Source organism: Amphiprion ocellaris, chromosome 20 (genome assembly GCF_022539595.1).
Source record: "Amphiprion ocellaris isolate individual 3 ecotype Okinawa chromosome 20, ASM2253959v1, whole genome shotgun sequence".
NCBI classification, from domain to species: domain Eukaryota; kingdom Metazoa; phylum Chordata; class Actinopteri; family Pomacentridae; genus Amphiprion; species Amphiprion ocellaris.
The window spans coordinates 152,974-170,670 of NC_072785.1; the positions used below are offsets into that span (position 1 = coordinate 152,974).

General features: G+C 39.4%; 1 protein-coding gene across 6 annotated transcripts; it reads left to right on the plus strand.

Moving 5' to 3' along the window:
* Nucleotides 1–1,041: 1,041 nt before the first annotated feature.
* LOC111564929 (phosphatidylinositol 4-phosphate 5-kinase-like protein 1) lies at nucleotides 1,042–11,412 on the plus strand. Of its 6 annotated transcripts, XM_055006111.1 has the most exons (11): nucleotides 1,180–1,196; nucleotides 1,838–2,142; nucleotides 3,488–3,684; nucleotides 3,781–3,831; nucleotides 4,197–4,351; nucleotides 5,413–5,537; nucleotides 8,493–8,527; nucleotides 8,777–8,832; nucleotides 8,923–9,035; nucleotides 9,181–9,343; nucleotides 9,930–11,412. In XM_055006111.1, the coding sequence occupies exons 2-11, from the start codon at nucleotides 2,031–2,033 to the stop codon at nucleotides 10,363–10,365; spliced, it is 1,443 nt and encodes a 480-aa protein (XP_054862086.1). In that variant the 5' UTR covers nucleotides 1,180–1,196; nucleotides 1,838–2,030; the 3' UTR covers nucleotides 10,366–11,412. The 6 variants fall into 6 exon arrangements, with proteins under 6 accessions (XP_035801642.1, XP_023120577.1, XP_035801644.1 ...); XM_035945749.2 differs by lacking the exon at nucleotides 1,838–2,142 and having other exon boundaries at nucleotides 1,042–1,196; XM_023264809.3 differs by lacking the exon at nucleotides 1,838–2,142 and having other exon boundaries at nucleotides 1,049–1,196; nucleotides 3,483–3,684.
* Nucleotides 11,413–17,697: the final 6,285 nt, after the last annotated feature.

Consider the following 17,697-nt stretch of genomic DNA (forward strand, 5'->3'; position numbering starts at 1 on the left):
GTACACAGGTGCTCATTTCAACACAATGAAAAATGCATTCCAAAGTTCACACATGAAATTAAATTAGTGTAAAAGAATGATCTCACCTTCATACATGTAAAGCAAGTAGGACATAGACATGCCAGAAGCACAAGTTGTGACAGGCCTTTTATTGCACTTGCATCTGAGCTCTTCCCAGCCAGGATGTTAGAGAGATATGCAAGGATACATTTATGTTTAGTCACCCTGAGCTTCTCCACAGCATTATTTAATTCTCAGTCCTGCAGGTTCCATTTACGGCACTGAAATATCCTCCATGATGGCAAAGAGGGCACAATTGCTGCATTACAGGTGGAGATAAGACAAGAAGAAGCACTAATTTAGCATAATGAGCTGCCAGTCTTTTCTGTTGTTCTTTCAGTAGTCACATTGTCTTTGTTCTATGTCATGTCATTATCACTTTCAAGCCATTTCTGTTTCCACATAATGTTCTGTATTATGGCCTTAAGTGTTTCTCTGTTTTTATTTTTGCCTGGCTCCTTTTATGTTTTTTTTTTTTTTTTTTAATTTGCCTGCCTGTTGTTGTATCAGCGTTCTCAAGTAAAGTCATGTGGTCTATATTTGGGTTCTATTTCTTGAACTTTTACGAGACATCTTTACCACAGAAATAAAAAGATGCTGCAGCACCACACAGTGAGTAGAATCATAACATAGTTAATGTTAAATAGAACTTATGTATAGTGCAGTGCTATTTGCCCAGCAAAAGTAGCAAGTAGGTAGTCATTCACACCCAGGTCCAGGTCTATATATCTAGAGAAGTGACAAGTGTTTACAGTGAGGCCCAGGAACAGTACAAACAGGAAATTAGTCACCAAGTGTCATTAAATGCCGTCATTTACATTTTACATATTTTTTTTCATGGACTCTATCAATCTTTTTGTCAAGCAATAAGACACTGCGTCTTATTAAGTATTTTTATTAAACATATTTCCTTCCCTCCTCTTAGCAGTAGTGAAAAACTACCTATGCCACACCTTTTGTTTTGCATGTGGCAAACCCTGAGGCGGTTGTCTAACCGGCCTGGAATGCGGTACTAGGTAGGCAGGAAGGGAAGTGTACATCAACAAAGACAGAGCTCAGTTCACACCGTGTGTGGGCAGACAAACTCTATGGACACATTTGCCATGTTTCATGGTACAGTACAAGCAAGAACCCAGGTAAGAGCTACCTGTGTACATGTTTTGTGTATTTTAACTTTACAACATCATCTAGGATCAAGACCAAACATGTATTTTAGCATAATTAGCTCAGGAACCTGCTCTTGTAGATGACGCTGTGCTGTATGTCTCGGGTATGGCTTGTTTGTCCAACTGGTTATGGAATTCTAAATTATAGCTGCAGTGCTACACATTACCTATAAGCCATAATAATCAAAATTACATTGTAGACTTTGTAGAAGTAAAAAGTTGACTTTAAATACTAAAAATGCATATATGGTGTTAAAGCTGAGTGTCTCATTAAGCATCCACTGACACTGCGTGAAAACAAACATCCGTAACTATTTGAAAACCCATTTCAGAAACAATCTGTCACAGGGCAGGAGGGTCTGAACCTAGAGTACACACACACAGACAGCAGGCAGAGACGGATCAACTTAAGAAGTTTAATTTACAGACAAGCAGAAATGAGTAGGCTAACCCAAACCAAACTCCAGTTAGAACTGAGGGGATTTTACTAAACTATGCAGAAACTCAAAACTCTCAATAACAACTAAACCAGCCACTAGGCAGGCTAAAACTATGCTGCAATAAAAACAGCTTGACTCACAAGTCCAAAAACTCTACTGGGGAGAAAACAGGCAGACTCTGGAGATCGGCGTCTGAGACGCGCACCAGCGCCACGAAACGTGCGATGGAGAGCTGTAGCGAGAACAGGGGTCCGGATCCGCAGTAGATCGGCCGGGCGAACACGGAGGTCCAAGTCTTCTTTTGGACGGCAGGGAAGAGAGCGGCGGCGGCGGAGCGAGACGGGACCAGACGGGGCGGTCGCTGATGTGTGATCGGGCGCAGCTGTGCTCCCTTCACAGCTGCATCTCGTCTCCCGATATTCCCAGCGTGGCCAGGGGTTTAGCACAGAGACCAAGGCCGAGGAGGAGAGAGGCAGGTAAAAGTGAGGGAGAGGAGGAGAAGAGAGGAAAAGAGAAAGAGAGAAGCAAGGAGGAGAAAAGGAGGGAGAGGGAGAGGAAAAGAAAGAAAAGAGGGGAGAGAAGAAGAGAGGAAGGGAGGCCAGGCAGGAACCGTGACACAATCATTTTGTAGTTTGCTAACAAATGCTAACAAGACCATGTAGTAGTGGCAGATCATGTTTTGATTGGCATGTCTTTCACCAGGAATAAATGTTAGCAACATCCAAAGGTTAGATAAGTCCAAATATAGTCTACTAACATGCTAATAAATTAGTTACACATAATTTACATATTTTTTAATTTACCAACAGCTATATATGTAGTATATTTAATGCCAGAGCTGTACACCATAGCAGTAAACTATTATTAGTTTCCATGTTAGTTGTACTTTGCATGTATCATCTGTCTTATCATGCATGTATTATACTGTGTGTTTTATGGTCCTTGTGTCCCCCCCACCTCTCTATCGCTACCTCTCTACCTCTACCCCTCTATCTCCATCTCTACCCCTCTATCTCTACCCCTCTACCTCTATCTCTACCCCTCTACCTCTATCTCTACCTCTCTACCTCTTCTGTCCCTCTCAACCCGTCCGGCCAGCAGGCAGATGGGTCCCCCCACATTAGAGCCGGGTTCTGCTCGAGGCTTTTTTACCTGTTTAAAGGGTGTTTTCCTGCCACTGTCTCCTTAGGGCTCCTCTGGGGTTCAGGCATATGGGTTCTGTAAAGCGTCTCGAGACAATTTGACTGTAATTGGCGCTATATAAATAAAATTGAATTGAATTTAGAGCATAACTTTATCTATGATTACCAGCTTACTGGTTTCCATGCTTGGGACATTACTGACATGTCATGTCTGGAGGTGTGGAAGTAGAGGCAAACAAAACAGAACTCTAGCTGCAGGATGATTCTGCTATTGCTTATAGCACAATTACTAAAGCAGTCTTTTTTGCTGTGGTTAGTTTTTGTCAACAACCCCACAATGGTTCACCACAAACTATTTACCCACTACAGTGTGAAAATAAAAGAAAGAGACATTGTCATGTTCACCCATGGACGTCAGAGATACCAAAGAACTTTTGTTGCACCTTTTTGGGAGGGAGAACAGCTTGCTTTATGGAATTAGTTGTCCAGTTTTCATTAAAAAAATGTTGAGCATAACCAAGCTTGTTCAAACCTAATATTAGAAAGTTTGCAAAAGTTGGAATTTTGTTTTAAACTAATTTTTAGACAAAGTCAAACAGACATTACACAATATGTAGCTGTAGTAATCAAATTAGTCTCATATCTGCGACTGATCTAAAACTCTTTGTTGTTAGTTCAGCTTTACAGATGGCTCAGAAAAAAGCTGCTGGCACCTCAAACAGTGCCACACGAAGACGCTGGTGGAATCTGAGACAGCAGTGGAGGATGCTGGGGGTGTTTGAAATCAACCCAGAGCATGAATTCTACCAACTGACATCCATGATAAAAGAAGGCATGCATGCTTCCATTCAGATCACAACTGAAATGCCAGGCCAGGTGAAGAATCTTCTAATTTAAAGACAGTAGTTTAATTCTAAAATTATCACACTGTATTAATAACTGTATTCATAAACTCTCCATGATTTTTTGCAGAATACACTCACAACAGAACATTTTAAGGCAGAAGAAACTCAAACACATGAGGCGAGTTGTAGTTTTACCCGAGATTTTTTTTCATGCTTTTACTTGTTTTTAGACAAGAACTAGAAGCCACTAAAGCAACTGCTCTGTCTTTTCAACTTTGAAGAAATTAATCCAGGTTTGCACCAAAATATAATGGGTTTTTCATGTGCATGTTCATGAAAGTCAATTTGATACTTTTTAAGTAAGTGACAGAAAAAACAAATGACGCTGAAAACATAAGTCAACCTCAGCTTTCACTTGGTGGTCGAATAATGTCAGTAATCAAGTCATTGCCCATTCATACTTTCAATTTTTTTTTTTTTTTGTTGTCAGGTAAATTAAAGCACAAAGAAATAGACTATCATTGCTTAACCCTTGCCTTACAGGGGTTTGTGATGCAAACATTCGCAGCACCAGTGTTTGCCAAACTGAGGGCTTCAGTGAACATCACAGAGGAGGAATACATGAATTCCCTCTGCTCAGATGGCTGCTATCTCCAGTTTGTGAGCAACTCCAAGAGCAAGGCAGATTTCTTTGTCACGTGAGTATAATCCTTTATTACACACAGAGGGACCTTTTTCCATCATCTGCTGTGACATGCTGCTATGTCTTAGCCTTCTCAAAGCTCTTGGCCTTTTTTTTTTTTACCCTTCTAAGAAGTGGTGCGGTCATCCTCTGAGACCACTTCCACTTCTTTTGATAGGTCTTTTGTTGATTACAGTCTGCCATTCTTGATTTAGTAAATTTTGTACCTGTTAAGTAGTTACTTGTCTGTCTCTCAATGAACAAACTATGATGTATTGATCATCTGATGGTGTGCTAACTGTTGGTCTGCCTCATTCTTCTTTGGATACAACTGATCCAGTTTCCTCTTAGTGTTTCAGAGTGCAATGCACTTCCCCCTTTGAAACTTTCTGTCTGGCAGCAATTTGACACAGAGAAATCCCAGATTTACTAAGAATAAAAATTGGGTTTTTGCTTCTTTTATTTAATGCTAATGCCACTGTTTCCCACTATCACAATGCTATTTAGTAATCAATGTTTTGCACAGTCATATTTACATCAGGTGAACAATGCAGGTAATGATAGACTCTCTCTGCTCCAATATAAACCATATGGGATGGAGTTAAATACCAAAAAGACAAGACCATGTATCAACACCAGAGAACTTTGTAATCAGTGCAGAAGGAAACTTGAGCAAGTCCATGAATACCAGTACCTTGAACCACGAAGATGGGAAAGTGGATGAGGAGAGAGAAGAGAAGAATTGAAACGCTAAGACCAAATTTTGGGAATGCAAAGAATTTCTTTGCAGAAACATCTGACTTCTCCAACAAAGACATGTAGTTAATCATGATTTTTATTACCAGCATCCATAATCTAATTATTTAACCTTAACCATACCATAGTGTTCATGCATATACAGAAAGCAAGCATTCTTAAAAAAAAAAAAAAAAAAAAAAAAAAAAAAAAAGCTGGTATTGGATGGGAAAAAAAAAACGACTTCATTTAACATATTCTGGGGTTTTACTGAGTCCATTGACTCAGTTGACTCAGCAGAGTTAAAATATTTATCTGTGACAAGGTTGTTCTTGATTGCAGGAATGACAAGAGGTTCTTCCTAAAGACCCAGAGCAGGCGCGAGGTCCGGTTTCTGCTGTCCAATCTGCAGGCATACACGGATCACTTTGAGAAATACCCTCATTCATTGTTAGTGAGGTTTCTTGGTAAGAGTAGCTCTTGTTAATACTGCAGAGATCTCTAGTCTCAATGGGACTTCCTGGTTAAATAAAGGTAAATAATAATAAAAATTAAAGCTGCAAGTAGCGATAAACGGGTCCTCACATCCTTGCTGGTCAGCAACTCCAAGCACATCCATCAGGCGATGCTGCAACTGAGAGTGAATTTAGGTCTATGAATGTGACAAGGGCTGGATTCTTAGCACATATGTTAAGTTTCAGGCATATTGGAGCATGTACAGGCTAGTTATGAAGCATTTCCTGTCCATCCACCAGGTGACGCCATCACTGTGACTGTATATTGGTCTATGAAATTCATCAGGGCCGGACTCTGATCACACATGTAAAGTTTGAGGCAGATTGCAGTATGTACAGGGGATTTTCACAGGATTTCCTGCTTCATGGCGAAGTATCATAGTTCAGTCGGTTGCCATGGAGACGCCCTTTGACTTTTGTGTACGATTTTCATAAATGTTCGACCTGAAGGCGTTTAATGACATTTAATTCAAAATGGGGGGCTTCCTGTTGGCTTCAAGAGACTTTTTTGCTCTTGCTCTTGAAAATGACAAAAATTACCCAAAATCCCACACTGAAATCAAAATGGTGGACTTCCTGTTGGGTTTAGGATATGGCTCCAAGAGGCTTTTTTGTGCATCCTTATATGCTCTATATGTCGCCCAAATTTTGTGGATGTAGGTGTAGCACCCCTATGCAGCAACTCTATTGAGGTAATTACCCCGAGAATTATGGGTGCTCGGGTTCGTAAAGCTAAATGGAAAGGATAGATATAGATTAGAGATATCAAAATAAAAAATGAGACCCAGAGAAGTTTTTACCCTTTTGGCCAAATTAAGAGAGGCCTGATTTAATACAACACAAAGCTATATATTTACCACATAAATCACAAAACATAGGAGAAGTAACCTAAACTTTCCCAGAAACAAAATTATAGGCTAGTTAGATAAGTGTCCCCGGATGGTCCGAATGACCAGTCCCGCTGTTACCTTTTAAAACTAAATCAATGAACGCAAATATTTCCCCTTACGTTTACCTCCCAGTCTCAAGGGTTGCCCTACAACACCCACAAAATCACCGAACAATGGAACATCAATCTGTGCTCCATGATCGCACACACGTACACGCGCGCACACACACACACACATACACGCGGCCACCTGGCCAAGTCTACTCACTGTCCGGGTTCAGTTTGAATCAACAACGTGGTGTAACGCTGTTTGGTCCATAAAACATTGAGTGCGTTGAAACAGTGCTCACGGAAAACATTGAGTGCGGTGCAACATTCCGATCCGGAGGACGCTAGCCGCCGAGCTAGCGGTAGCCCCGCTAGCCGCCGAGCTAGCGGTAGCCAAGCTAGCCTCCTCGAGAACTCCTCCTAAACTGCTCCCGCAGTCGGTTCTCCGTCCTCCCGCTCACCATCTGGCAGCGGGGCTTAAAGGCCCTCAGCCTCGTTCTCCAAGCTTCCTGCTTGGGGATCCTGAGTCCGTGCTTGGGTTTTTGTCAAGCCCAAAAGAACCCACGCTGTCCACGCCGCCACGCTCTGCCTCCTCCTCCGCTGAGAGACCATCGAGGAAAAAGCGTTCCTGCACACCTGCACCTCTGCACTACTCAGTGTCACTTCCTCGGGTCAAAAGTACCCACCCAGACACACTCACCACCAATCACACCACAGCATACACCCAGAGTAAAACAAAGCAAGATTGCCTACAGTAATCTCCTAATTACCACCCGGCTGCATAGGTTAAACACACTTCAGGAGCTATTTGTAAAAAATAGTCCTGGTGTCCAGCATGTGAAGTTTGGTCCAGATTGGATCATGTGCAGCTGAGATATAAAAAATTAAATTTTCATGGCAAAACATCAAAATTTGTTGCGCTGCCACAGACACACCCTTTGATGACAAGTCACCATTTTCTGTCATCAACATGTTCAGGCTTTTGTCACCACATTTGCGGTTAATATGAGCAACGGGCTAAGAAGAGCACATCAAAATGTAAATAATGGCTGTTTTCTGATACCACAAAGTGGTGCTATGACTGTGAATGAATCTTAGCATATGGATGTGATCAGGGCAGGCCTCTGATCAAACGTAAAGTTTCAGGCTAACTGGAACATGTACAGGAGAGTTAGACAGCACTTCCTGTTTCATGGCGAAGAATCAAAGCTTAGGGGGCCACCATGGCCAAGCCTTTTAGCTTTTGAGGAACCTTTTGATAATTTTTCATCAGGAGGGCCTGTTGTATGTACTGACCAAAATTCAGGTCTCTTGGACTAACCCCCTAGGAGGAATTCATCACCAAAATTTCACAGTTGAGCAAAATGGCCGACTTCCTGTTGGGTTTAGAGCATGGCTGTAACTAACTTTTTTGTGCATCCTGATGTGGTGCATTTGCCTAGCAAATTTTATAGCTGTAAATGAAATGTACTGTCCTTTGGGTTAATGACCACATTTTGCAATTTTGCAAGGGGTGCTACGGAGGCATTTTGGTACACACATGCGCAAGTTCCATAAAATATCAAACTTTTCAACAGTCCTGATGTGTGTGCAAATTTTCACGCATTTTGGAGTATCGCCAAAAATGTGATTCAAAAGTCCGGAGAAAAATCTAAAAATTATAATAATAAACCCATGGGTTTCAATAGGGTCTTCACACCATTCGGTGCTCGGACCCTAACACAACAACATAATAGATGATTGAATGAGTCTGTACACAAAAATAAAGATAGACATAATTATTGAAAAAGACAGCTTGTCAGCACACTTTCTGCCTGTCACCTGATGTGTCTGTTGTGCTGCAGCTTTCACTTCTTTAATGTATAAAGTAAAGATATTTATTGATTATGGCCTGAAAAAACCTTAGCAAAACCAAAAAATATCACATGTGCCTGAGCATAAGTAATAATAATATTCTTCTCACTTTACAGGTATCCACAGGATCGTTATTCCAACTCAAATGAAGGTATTTTATCAACAGAATATCTAGCAGGACATTTCAATTTTCAGTTCAATTCAGTTTTATTTATATGTTGACAATTTACAATACATGTTATTTCATACTACTTTTCATAATAAGGTGAAGGACAAATTTCAACAGAGAACCCAACAATCCAAACTTCCCTTTTGATTCCCTTTGAGCAAACACTTTCTGCAAGCACATTCTGTCCACAACACCCTTAAAGTACTTACAGCAGTGTTGTCTCTTTTCTAGAAATACTTCATTGTGATGCAGAGTGTGTTTTACCCTGATGAAAGGATCAATATTAGGTAAGGTATATACAATATGGTAACCCCATGTCTTGTTGAAGGGATTTCTGACACATCTTATGACGTTTTTGTTTTGTTTTTGTTTTGTAGATACGACATCAAAGGCTGTGAAGTGGGCAGATGGACTGACCCTGACAAAGAAGGGAAACAAATAATAAAAGTGCTGAAGGATAATAACTTTGAAGGGCAGTACATTGAGTTAGGTAAGTGTTCTCTCCCCTCCACCAAGTTACCGTTCTTATATGAATGACATTATTAGGCATGGAAAGTTAAATGCTTCAGCTGAAGAATAAAATGCAGTCGGCAGTGGTAAAGGCATACTAAATGGAAATATTTTGGCTGCTGTAGGTCAAGAAAAATCCTGGTTTGCTCATCAAGTGAAAGTGGACACTGCCTTTCTTCGTGAGCTTAATGTGCTGGACTACAGTCTCCTTCTGGCCCATCAGCCTCTGCATCGGGATGAGCTTGAAGGGAAACACTCATTAGCTAACCTTGTTATTCGCACCACAAAGTAGGTTTTTGATTTTGTATCCTCAGAACAAGACCACAACAACTGCTCTGCAGTACAGTATTTCCCATCTGAAATCTTTCAAGATTCAAGAGCCATATTGTCATACACACAGCAGAAACGCAGTGGTTATGAAATTCTTATTTTGCAAGTTTCCTTAACACAGCTGAAATAACAAATAAAATGAGATAAGATAAAAATGAAATAATAGTAATAAAAATTATAAAATAGAATAAAAGAAAATAAAAATAAAATTTTAAAAATAGTTACAAATAAATTCTATGTGCAAATGTTGCCAATATTGCAATACTGTCATATGTCAACAGGCAAGGGATTTGTGCAAAATATTGCTATTTATGAGATATATTTTGCACATATCCCTATTTGCACATGTCCCTATATCCACATATTTTACTGGTGCAGTGAAATTTGTGGCAATCTTACAGAACCAGATGAAACTAATTCAGTGAGGTCAACTTCATCAGACTCATTCAAGACAAGCTTTTCACAATAAGGCTTGCTTTACTAAGAAACCTTTATGAAACACCTCCTAACTGTGTTCTGTGGTCCCTTTTGAACTTTCACATAGGTCTGTGTACTTGGATGAACATCCTACAACATCAGACCCCTCCAAAATTCCTTTATTGAAAGAGACCTCGGGTGAGGTGACATTGGATTCTACAGACTGTGGGTCAGGTCAGCTGGAGGCAGCAGCTGGAAGCAGTGGTGAAGGGATCAACCAACAGGACAGAAGTTGCCCTGTCTCAGACGCCATAGAACTGCAAGAATTCCACGAACATCATCGCAGGTTACTGCCCAATTTCCAAAATGCAGTTCATGTGATAGATGGGCCACATTGCCGATACTTTGTGGGTATTATAGACATTTTTACTATCTACGGAATGAAAAAAAGACTAGAGAACCTGTGGAAAAGCCTCCGCTACCCAGGTAGGGCTTTTTCCACAGTCAGCCCAACCAAGTACTCACACAGGTTCTGCCGGTGGATACAAGATCACACTCAGTGACAAAATGCAGAAAGCATTCTTTACTGATATGTGCACTAGCTGTTGTCACCTCCAGAGTGCACTGAATGGACTTATGCCCCTTTGTCTCTGTCACAGCTGCCAGAGGCAGTCTACTGTTTATGCGGACTGTTTTTCTCTGCAGCAGACAATTTATTTTTAATGTATACAAATACATATACTTCTTTACCTGTTCTTATATAACAGTTTTGCTTTCTACTAATATGCTGTACATTATTCAATTACATGCAAAATAAAGATTAACCATGTGCTGAAAATATATTTTAAAACAGCCACAAAGCACCTGTAACATGAGCGAGAGAGAGAGAGAGAGAGAGAGAGAGAGAGAGAGAGAGAGAGAGAGAGAGAGAGAGAGGAGTATTTGAGATGACTCAGAAGTGGCAAAGGCCAAACTGACCTGTGGCATAGTTAGTATGTGGGAATAGGTATCTTTGCTTAAAACATGGGAATAGTGGACACAGGTTACAACACAAGAACCCTTACATTTATCCTATATTCTAATTATGCTGCTTTGCTGGGAAAACTCCTACACCAGCTTTGAAATACAATAAGCCATCTTTAACGCACAGCAATACTCAATTTCACAATTAAATGTAAACAACAAAAAACACTGACCACTCTGTTCACTTGTAGACAACAAGGAGGAAAGGGTAAGGAAAGGGACCGAAAAATTATCACAGAGCCCCCAAGTGGTCAAAAATTGCAACTGCACTAAAAACGTCATAGTTTTGACTGTGCTTTCTGAGCTTTATGGATGCAAAAGAAACATTTTAATTGTATAGTTAAAACATGTACACTTATTAACTATTACCTTAGAGACTGCATTTACACTCCTACCAATCATGTAAGGCGTGATTCTCAAAGAAAACCAAATTTTTTAGTACCTTGTCAATCCAATAAAGTCAAATAAAGTCAAGTTCAATGTTGTCCATCATCTTCACTAGCAAATTGAGCCTTTACTCAGCTTCAAGCAAAAGTACTGTGTTATGTATGGACCTATCTAAATAAACAGGTTTTGTAATGCGTGCATCCTTACTGTCTAATGTTGTGTCACTAATCAGTAATTTGAGTCTTCTGATCTTTCCATCAGCTCCAGGAAAGATCTCAACCACTTTACCATCTTCCACTGCTTTCTAGGTGTGGTCTCATCCAGCAGCAGCACAATGTCATTCACTTTAGCATTTCTTCGATCCTTGTTACATTTTCTTCTTTGTTGCAAATTCATCAGATACTCTTTCCGCCACCTGGTCCAGAACTCATTTGACAAGAACTGAACTCTCTTCCATCTCTTTCAGATGTAGAAATCTTCTCTCACAAAGTCTTCAGGAGGCGGTGCAATGATTGACGATTTCATTGTCAGTATATGGTTTGGCGTTAGAGGTTCTGGTCCTACCGGATCACTGAGATGTTCTGTGGTTAATGGTCGACTATTAACTGTAGCAATAACTTCATACAAGAAGGTTCTTAATGATGAACTATAGAGACAAATCGTGTCACATTTTTCAGTCATTTATCTCATCAAATAGGCTAAGTTATAAACAGTTTGTTTTCTTCAACTTCTGACGTGGCAAACATGACAATTCAACAAGTCTTAATGCTGGTAAGGCTCATCTATAAACTTTTTTTTTAACATGGCAGTTTCATTGTCAGTTGCATTACCAGAACGTCTTGTTCAATTTCAACAAGAGTTGGTTTTCAAAGTTTTCTGAGCCGAGTCTGCCTCTTTTTGGAGAACAAATCTGCCCACCTGAGCTAAAAAGTCTCTCACATGCTGCGGGGGCAGGCAGCGGAGTGTTGATTTTGAGGGACAGGTTGAGAACATTGGGAGTTCCGTAAAGTTGGAAAGATATTCACAGATTCAGACTTCCAGCATCAATAACACGTTAGATATAGGTTGTCAAAACATAAATAATGCCTCTTTCCCATTGTTGTAAGGCAGACAATGTGCTACAAGCCCAGTTTTATCAAAAGTAGCTGTCTTTCAAGCTACAGGAATAACATTGGTGTCTATGGAGTGAACAGGGTCCGTCTGCAATTTGCAAAACCACTGCAACAGTAAAGAGAGACACAAATATTCAATAACTTCACTCTGATACATTGTAGTGTCACTAAAATCACTGCAGCCTTCAACTGGCTCCTGTTGACAAAGTGTTTTAACAGAAATGTAAATGCTGTAATTTGATTCTTTTAATGAACCATGTAACTTGAATGGATGTGATGCTGGTGTGACCACAGTGCACACGTCTGATGTTGCTCACAGTGGTCCAAGGAAACGCTCAGGGAGTTTGTGTGTTTGCTCACACTCAGGAAAAATTACAGGGAACATTGGTCACAGTTCAACCCTCAACATATGGTAACAGCAGTTTCACAGATGTAAAGTGTAAGTCTAGTAAAAAATAATCACTGATATACAGCACTTGGCGCAGGTTTTCAGTACAAAAAGTGATAACATGAATGATTTATCTATTGTTATGACTTTCTCTTAGGCTGCAACAAAGCAGGAGATGCACAGAGAGGTTTTACTGCAACCAATGGCTATTTTTACTAACTGGTCATTTATACACTCGTCTATAAAATCTTCAAATGATGTCTCCTCAGATGTTTTACAGAGTCATCCATGCTTCAGATTAAAACCACCACATAAGACAGCAAGAGAAAATAATGTGTTGAGGCCTAACAGTGTCTCAAACAGCTACAACAAAGGAAGGTCTCCTACTATCTAACTTCACCAGAACTAACTAAAGAGCTCACTCTAGTCTTCATGAGACATGGCAGTGGGTAGTTATGCACCAACAGCCTGCTGGTTTGAGAAAGGTGACTGGAAAACTGGCAGCCCCCCTATAACCACAGATGTGCTCCTGAGTAACTTTAGGGACGGGGAAAAGGATGCTCTGACCACCGTACCTCAACACTACCAGTCATCCCCCCCCCAGCTAAACCTATCAAGCTAACCACATCTACCAGCAGCATGCACATATGGATCAACACTTACCTCTTCATGCCTCTGTGATCCAAAACTATCAGAAGGCAGCAAAACAGTCTCCCCAGTCCACAAACAACAAAAGGAAAACTGTTGAAACACACAAACACCTAGAAGTGCACCTCCAAGAGCACAATCAAATAACCATAATATAAGGTTTACAAACAGCTGAGACAAAAGGAAAACTCTCACATCCTGTTATCACAGTGTTTCTCAAATAGTGGGGCGCGCCCCCCTGGGGGGGCACAGAGGCATGTCAGGGGGGACGCAGGCGACTGGGAGGAAAAGGTCCTTCAACACGGAACTAATTAGCTGAACTATTGTTTTAACGTCGGCCTGTTTTTCGCGGCGTACAACAATACTGAAATTGTGCTGACCCATAGACTGTATATGCCATAGATATAAATAATAATAATAATAATAATGATCTTCTATATATACCTATGGTATATGCACTGGCCGTTCAGACTCCGAAGTACAGACTCCTGAGAACGGGAGAACGCATCGTTAATGTGCAGTCGGAACACCAGCGTACTCGATCACGTCACGTACTCCACTCATCTCCTCTGATTATTTTTACCAGCAATGTCAAACATACGGCCTGTGGGCCAAAACCGGCCCAGCAGACCGTCCATTTCGGCCCGCGGGACGACTTTACAAATGATCAAAATTACAACAACATTAACTGTAAATTTGGAAAACTGTAAATTTTAAATAATTTCTAGAACTTGACAAGTTGTTCTGATCATGAAGTAAAATACTAGATTGTTCAGTTCCAGAAACCTGTGACTGAATGTTTTGTGTTTTTGTAGATAAACTGTTATCTGGCAGTTACAAAGCATGTGTAAATGATGAACTGAGGCATAATATGCTACTGTTGAAACTGAACTTGTTTTCCTTAAGAAATTTCAGGTTCATAATATTTTGTAAAAAGATAGTTCATTAAATGTGAACATTTTCAGAATGTACTATTTTTGAACTAAAACAAAGGGGAAAGTTGGAGTTGTGGTTATTTATAGGTTATTATGCTGTGATTTTACTGGTGGGGCCCACTGGAGATCAGATTGGGGTTTATGTGATCCCTGGACTAAAATGAGTTTGACACCCCTGATCTTTACTGTGAAAAACAACAAAATGGAATCAAATAAAATAACAGCCCTGCATATTCATGTTTTCACAGTTATATATATATATATATATATATATATATATATATATATATATATATATATATGTATATATATATGTATATATATATGTATATATATATATATATATATATATGTATATATATATATATATATATATATATATATATATATATATATATATATATATATATATATATATATATAGGCTGCACAGTGGCGTAGTGGTTAGCACTTTCGCCTTGCAGCGAGAAGATCCCTGGTTCGCGTCCCGGCTTTCCCGGGATCTTTCTGCATGGAGTTTGCATGTTCTCCCTGTGCATGCGTGGGTTTTCTCCGGGTACTCCGGCTTCCTCCCACAGTCCAAAAATATGCTGAGGTTAATTGATCATTCTAAATTGCCCGTAGGTGTGAATGTGAGAGTGATTGTTTGTCTCTGTATGTAGCCCTGTGACAGACTGGTGACCTGTCTAGGGTGTCCCCTGCCTTCACCTGAGTCAGCTGGGATAGACTCCAGCCCCCCCCGCGACCCTGATGAGGATTAAGCGGTGTATAGATAATGGATATATATATATATATACATACACACAAAGTTATTGGGGGGGGCATGAAAGTTTTTTGTCCTCCGAAGGGGGGCCTGACAGAAAAAATCTGAGAACCACTGTGTTATCAGTCTGTAGAATTTAGTTGTCTATTGCCCACATAACTGCAAAACCTATACTGCTGTGCTAACAAAGTGCTAAATTCAAATTAGGTTTATACTGAACTCCCTCAGAGAGGAAGAGAAGCTTACTATATACCTGGCAACAGCTTATGCATGGACGAGCCCCCAGTTTGTTACAACTGGTTAGGCTGCAACAAAGAAGGAGATGCACAGAGAGATTGTACTCGTATTACATTAGTCTTCATTAGTTAATTGATGTGTTATTGTAACTAGCTAGTGTTAGCAAACTTCTTGCTCCTCTTGTCCCAGCACTAGGTCTCCACTTTTTGCAAGCTCTTCAGTTTAAGTCATTAAATCAGTTTTCATTAAGTCAAAGGTGGCGTTTATCTGATGGGAGGTGCAAAGACTCATAAACTTAGCAGATAAACATTATTTAATCAACAGACTCAAAAAAGGACAAAGACGAGAGGACTACACACTACCATTTAACTTTAATATTTCATTCTAAGTTTAACACAATTTAAGGACATATTAATGAATTATTAGAACTACCAAAGATATGCTGTGCGTATGGATGAATGACAAAATATAGGCAAAACGAACTGAGCAAACATCACAGGAGACAGAGAGAATGACTGATTCAGCACTGATTACATGCCTGTGCAAAATCACTTAAATGTCAATTTAAGTGAATATCACCTCTCAATACATGCATCATTTTTTCATTTTAATATAGTTTTTCTAAAGTGTTTATTTTGGATTATTTTTCATAACAGCAAATACTCTGCATTCAACAGTGAAATAATGCAGTTATTATTGTTGTGTACTCTACCTTAAAACAGCTGGCAAAGGTACCAGCCATTAGTTAACAGACCCTCTGTTTTACCTCTAAAAAAAGTTTAGGTCAAAACTGAGACAAGAGAAAATCTCAACAGAAAGAGCTTACAAACAGAAAGAAGCTACAGTGCCAAATAAAGCATTTGTATGAGGGAGAACAGTGGACTGTTTTATCCGGTAAAATCTCTAATTACCATAATACTTTACATTTAATAAAAATCGTTTGGTTCATATTCCATATTTTATTTTTATTTTACAGTTCATGTCTCTTTTATAATAACATAAAAAACATCCTTGAAATGAATACCACCTTTCCAAAAGGCTATTGTGTCGTCAGACTGCATGTGACAGGTACTGATATGTCACTGTCCTACAGTTGATGGTTGGACTGAGTTGCATAATATTTAGGTTCTTACAATTTTTGTCAGAGATATTTGGAAACAGCTTTAAAAAAAATCAGGTCAGTATAATACCCACCACACATACACATAACAAAATCAAAACCATAGACAAAACACACAAAGTCTGAGGTTGCTGATCTGGGACACACTTTTGCATTCAAGCATGGTTTGCATTCACCCAATGGTTTTCAATGCCCCATTGAAAACCACTAAGTTTTCAATGGGTATTTTTTTGGTATTTTTTGTCACTAGGAACAAATGAGTTGATTTTTGTGGAGCTTAGCTATTTCAGGCTAATTTAAGGAACTGACACCAAAATTCTTAAGTTTTTAAAAAATGAATATCCTCTTGCAAATTTGAGCTATATTCATTCAACACAGCCAAAATGGCTTGAAAATAAAAAAATAAATGGCACAAAATGTCCCTAGGATGTTTTAAGGGTTAATTAATGAATAATATGTTATAATTGTTGATTTATTTTCAGAGAAGGCACAAATCACATCTCCAGTGTTACAATGATCTGACAGCAAGGACTATGAAAAAAAAAACAGCTGGACACCTCTATCTGGCCAGTTCAACAACCTCCATCAATGTCCTCAAGTCAGTGCCCAGTGTACTCAACTTGTCCCTCAAAATCAACACTCTGCAGCATGTGAGAGACGTTTTAGCTCAGAGGCAGACTCGGCTCAAAAAACTTTGAAAACCAACTCTTGTTGAAATTGAACAAGAAGTTCTGGTAATGCAAATGACAATGAAACTGCCATGTTAAAACTGTTGCGCAAAGGGGAAAAAACTAAAATGTTTATAGAGGAGCCTTGCCAGCATTAAGACTTGTTGAATTGTCATGTTTGCAACACGTCAGAAGTTAAAGAAAATAAAGGTCTGTTCTGTTGATTAGAATAGTTGAAAAATCTGTGGATAAGTTAACCTATTTGATCAGATAAATGACTGAAAAATGTGACATGATCTGCCTTCCAAAGCTTCACATTGTGTCTTCAAAGTCTTTGTTTTCTTAGCACACTGAGATCTTTACTGAACTGTCAGTGAGGAATAATTTTGAAGTAATGCTCTTAAAAATGTCACGAACGAACTAATCAAACTAATTGCCAGTACTAAAAATGTCAGTGATTAATAGCCTAGTCAGTTATTAGCTTATTTTTGCCATGTCAATTCTGGATAAATTTTTTTTTCAGTACTGCAGCCAACAGAGTCTCGTGCTTAGATTTACAATAAAGTAAATGGTTTGAAGGTATAACCATCTTCTTTACTGGTTTTGCCGAATGA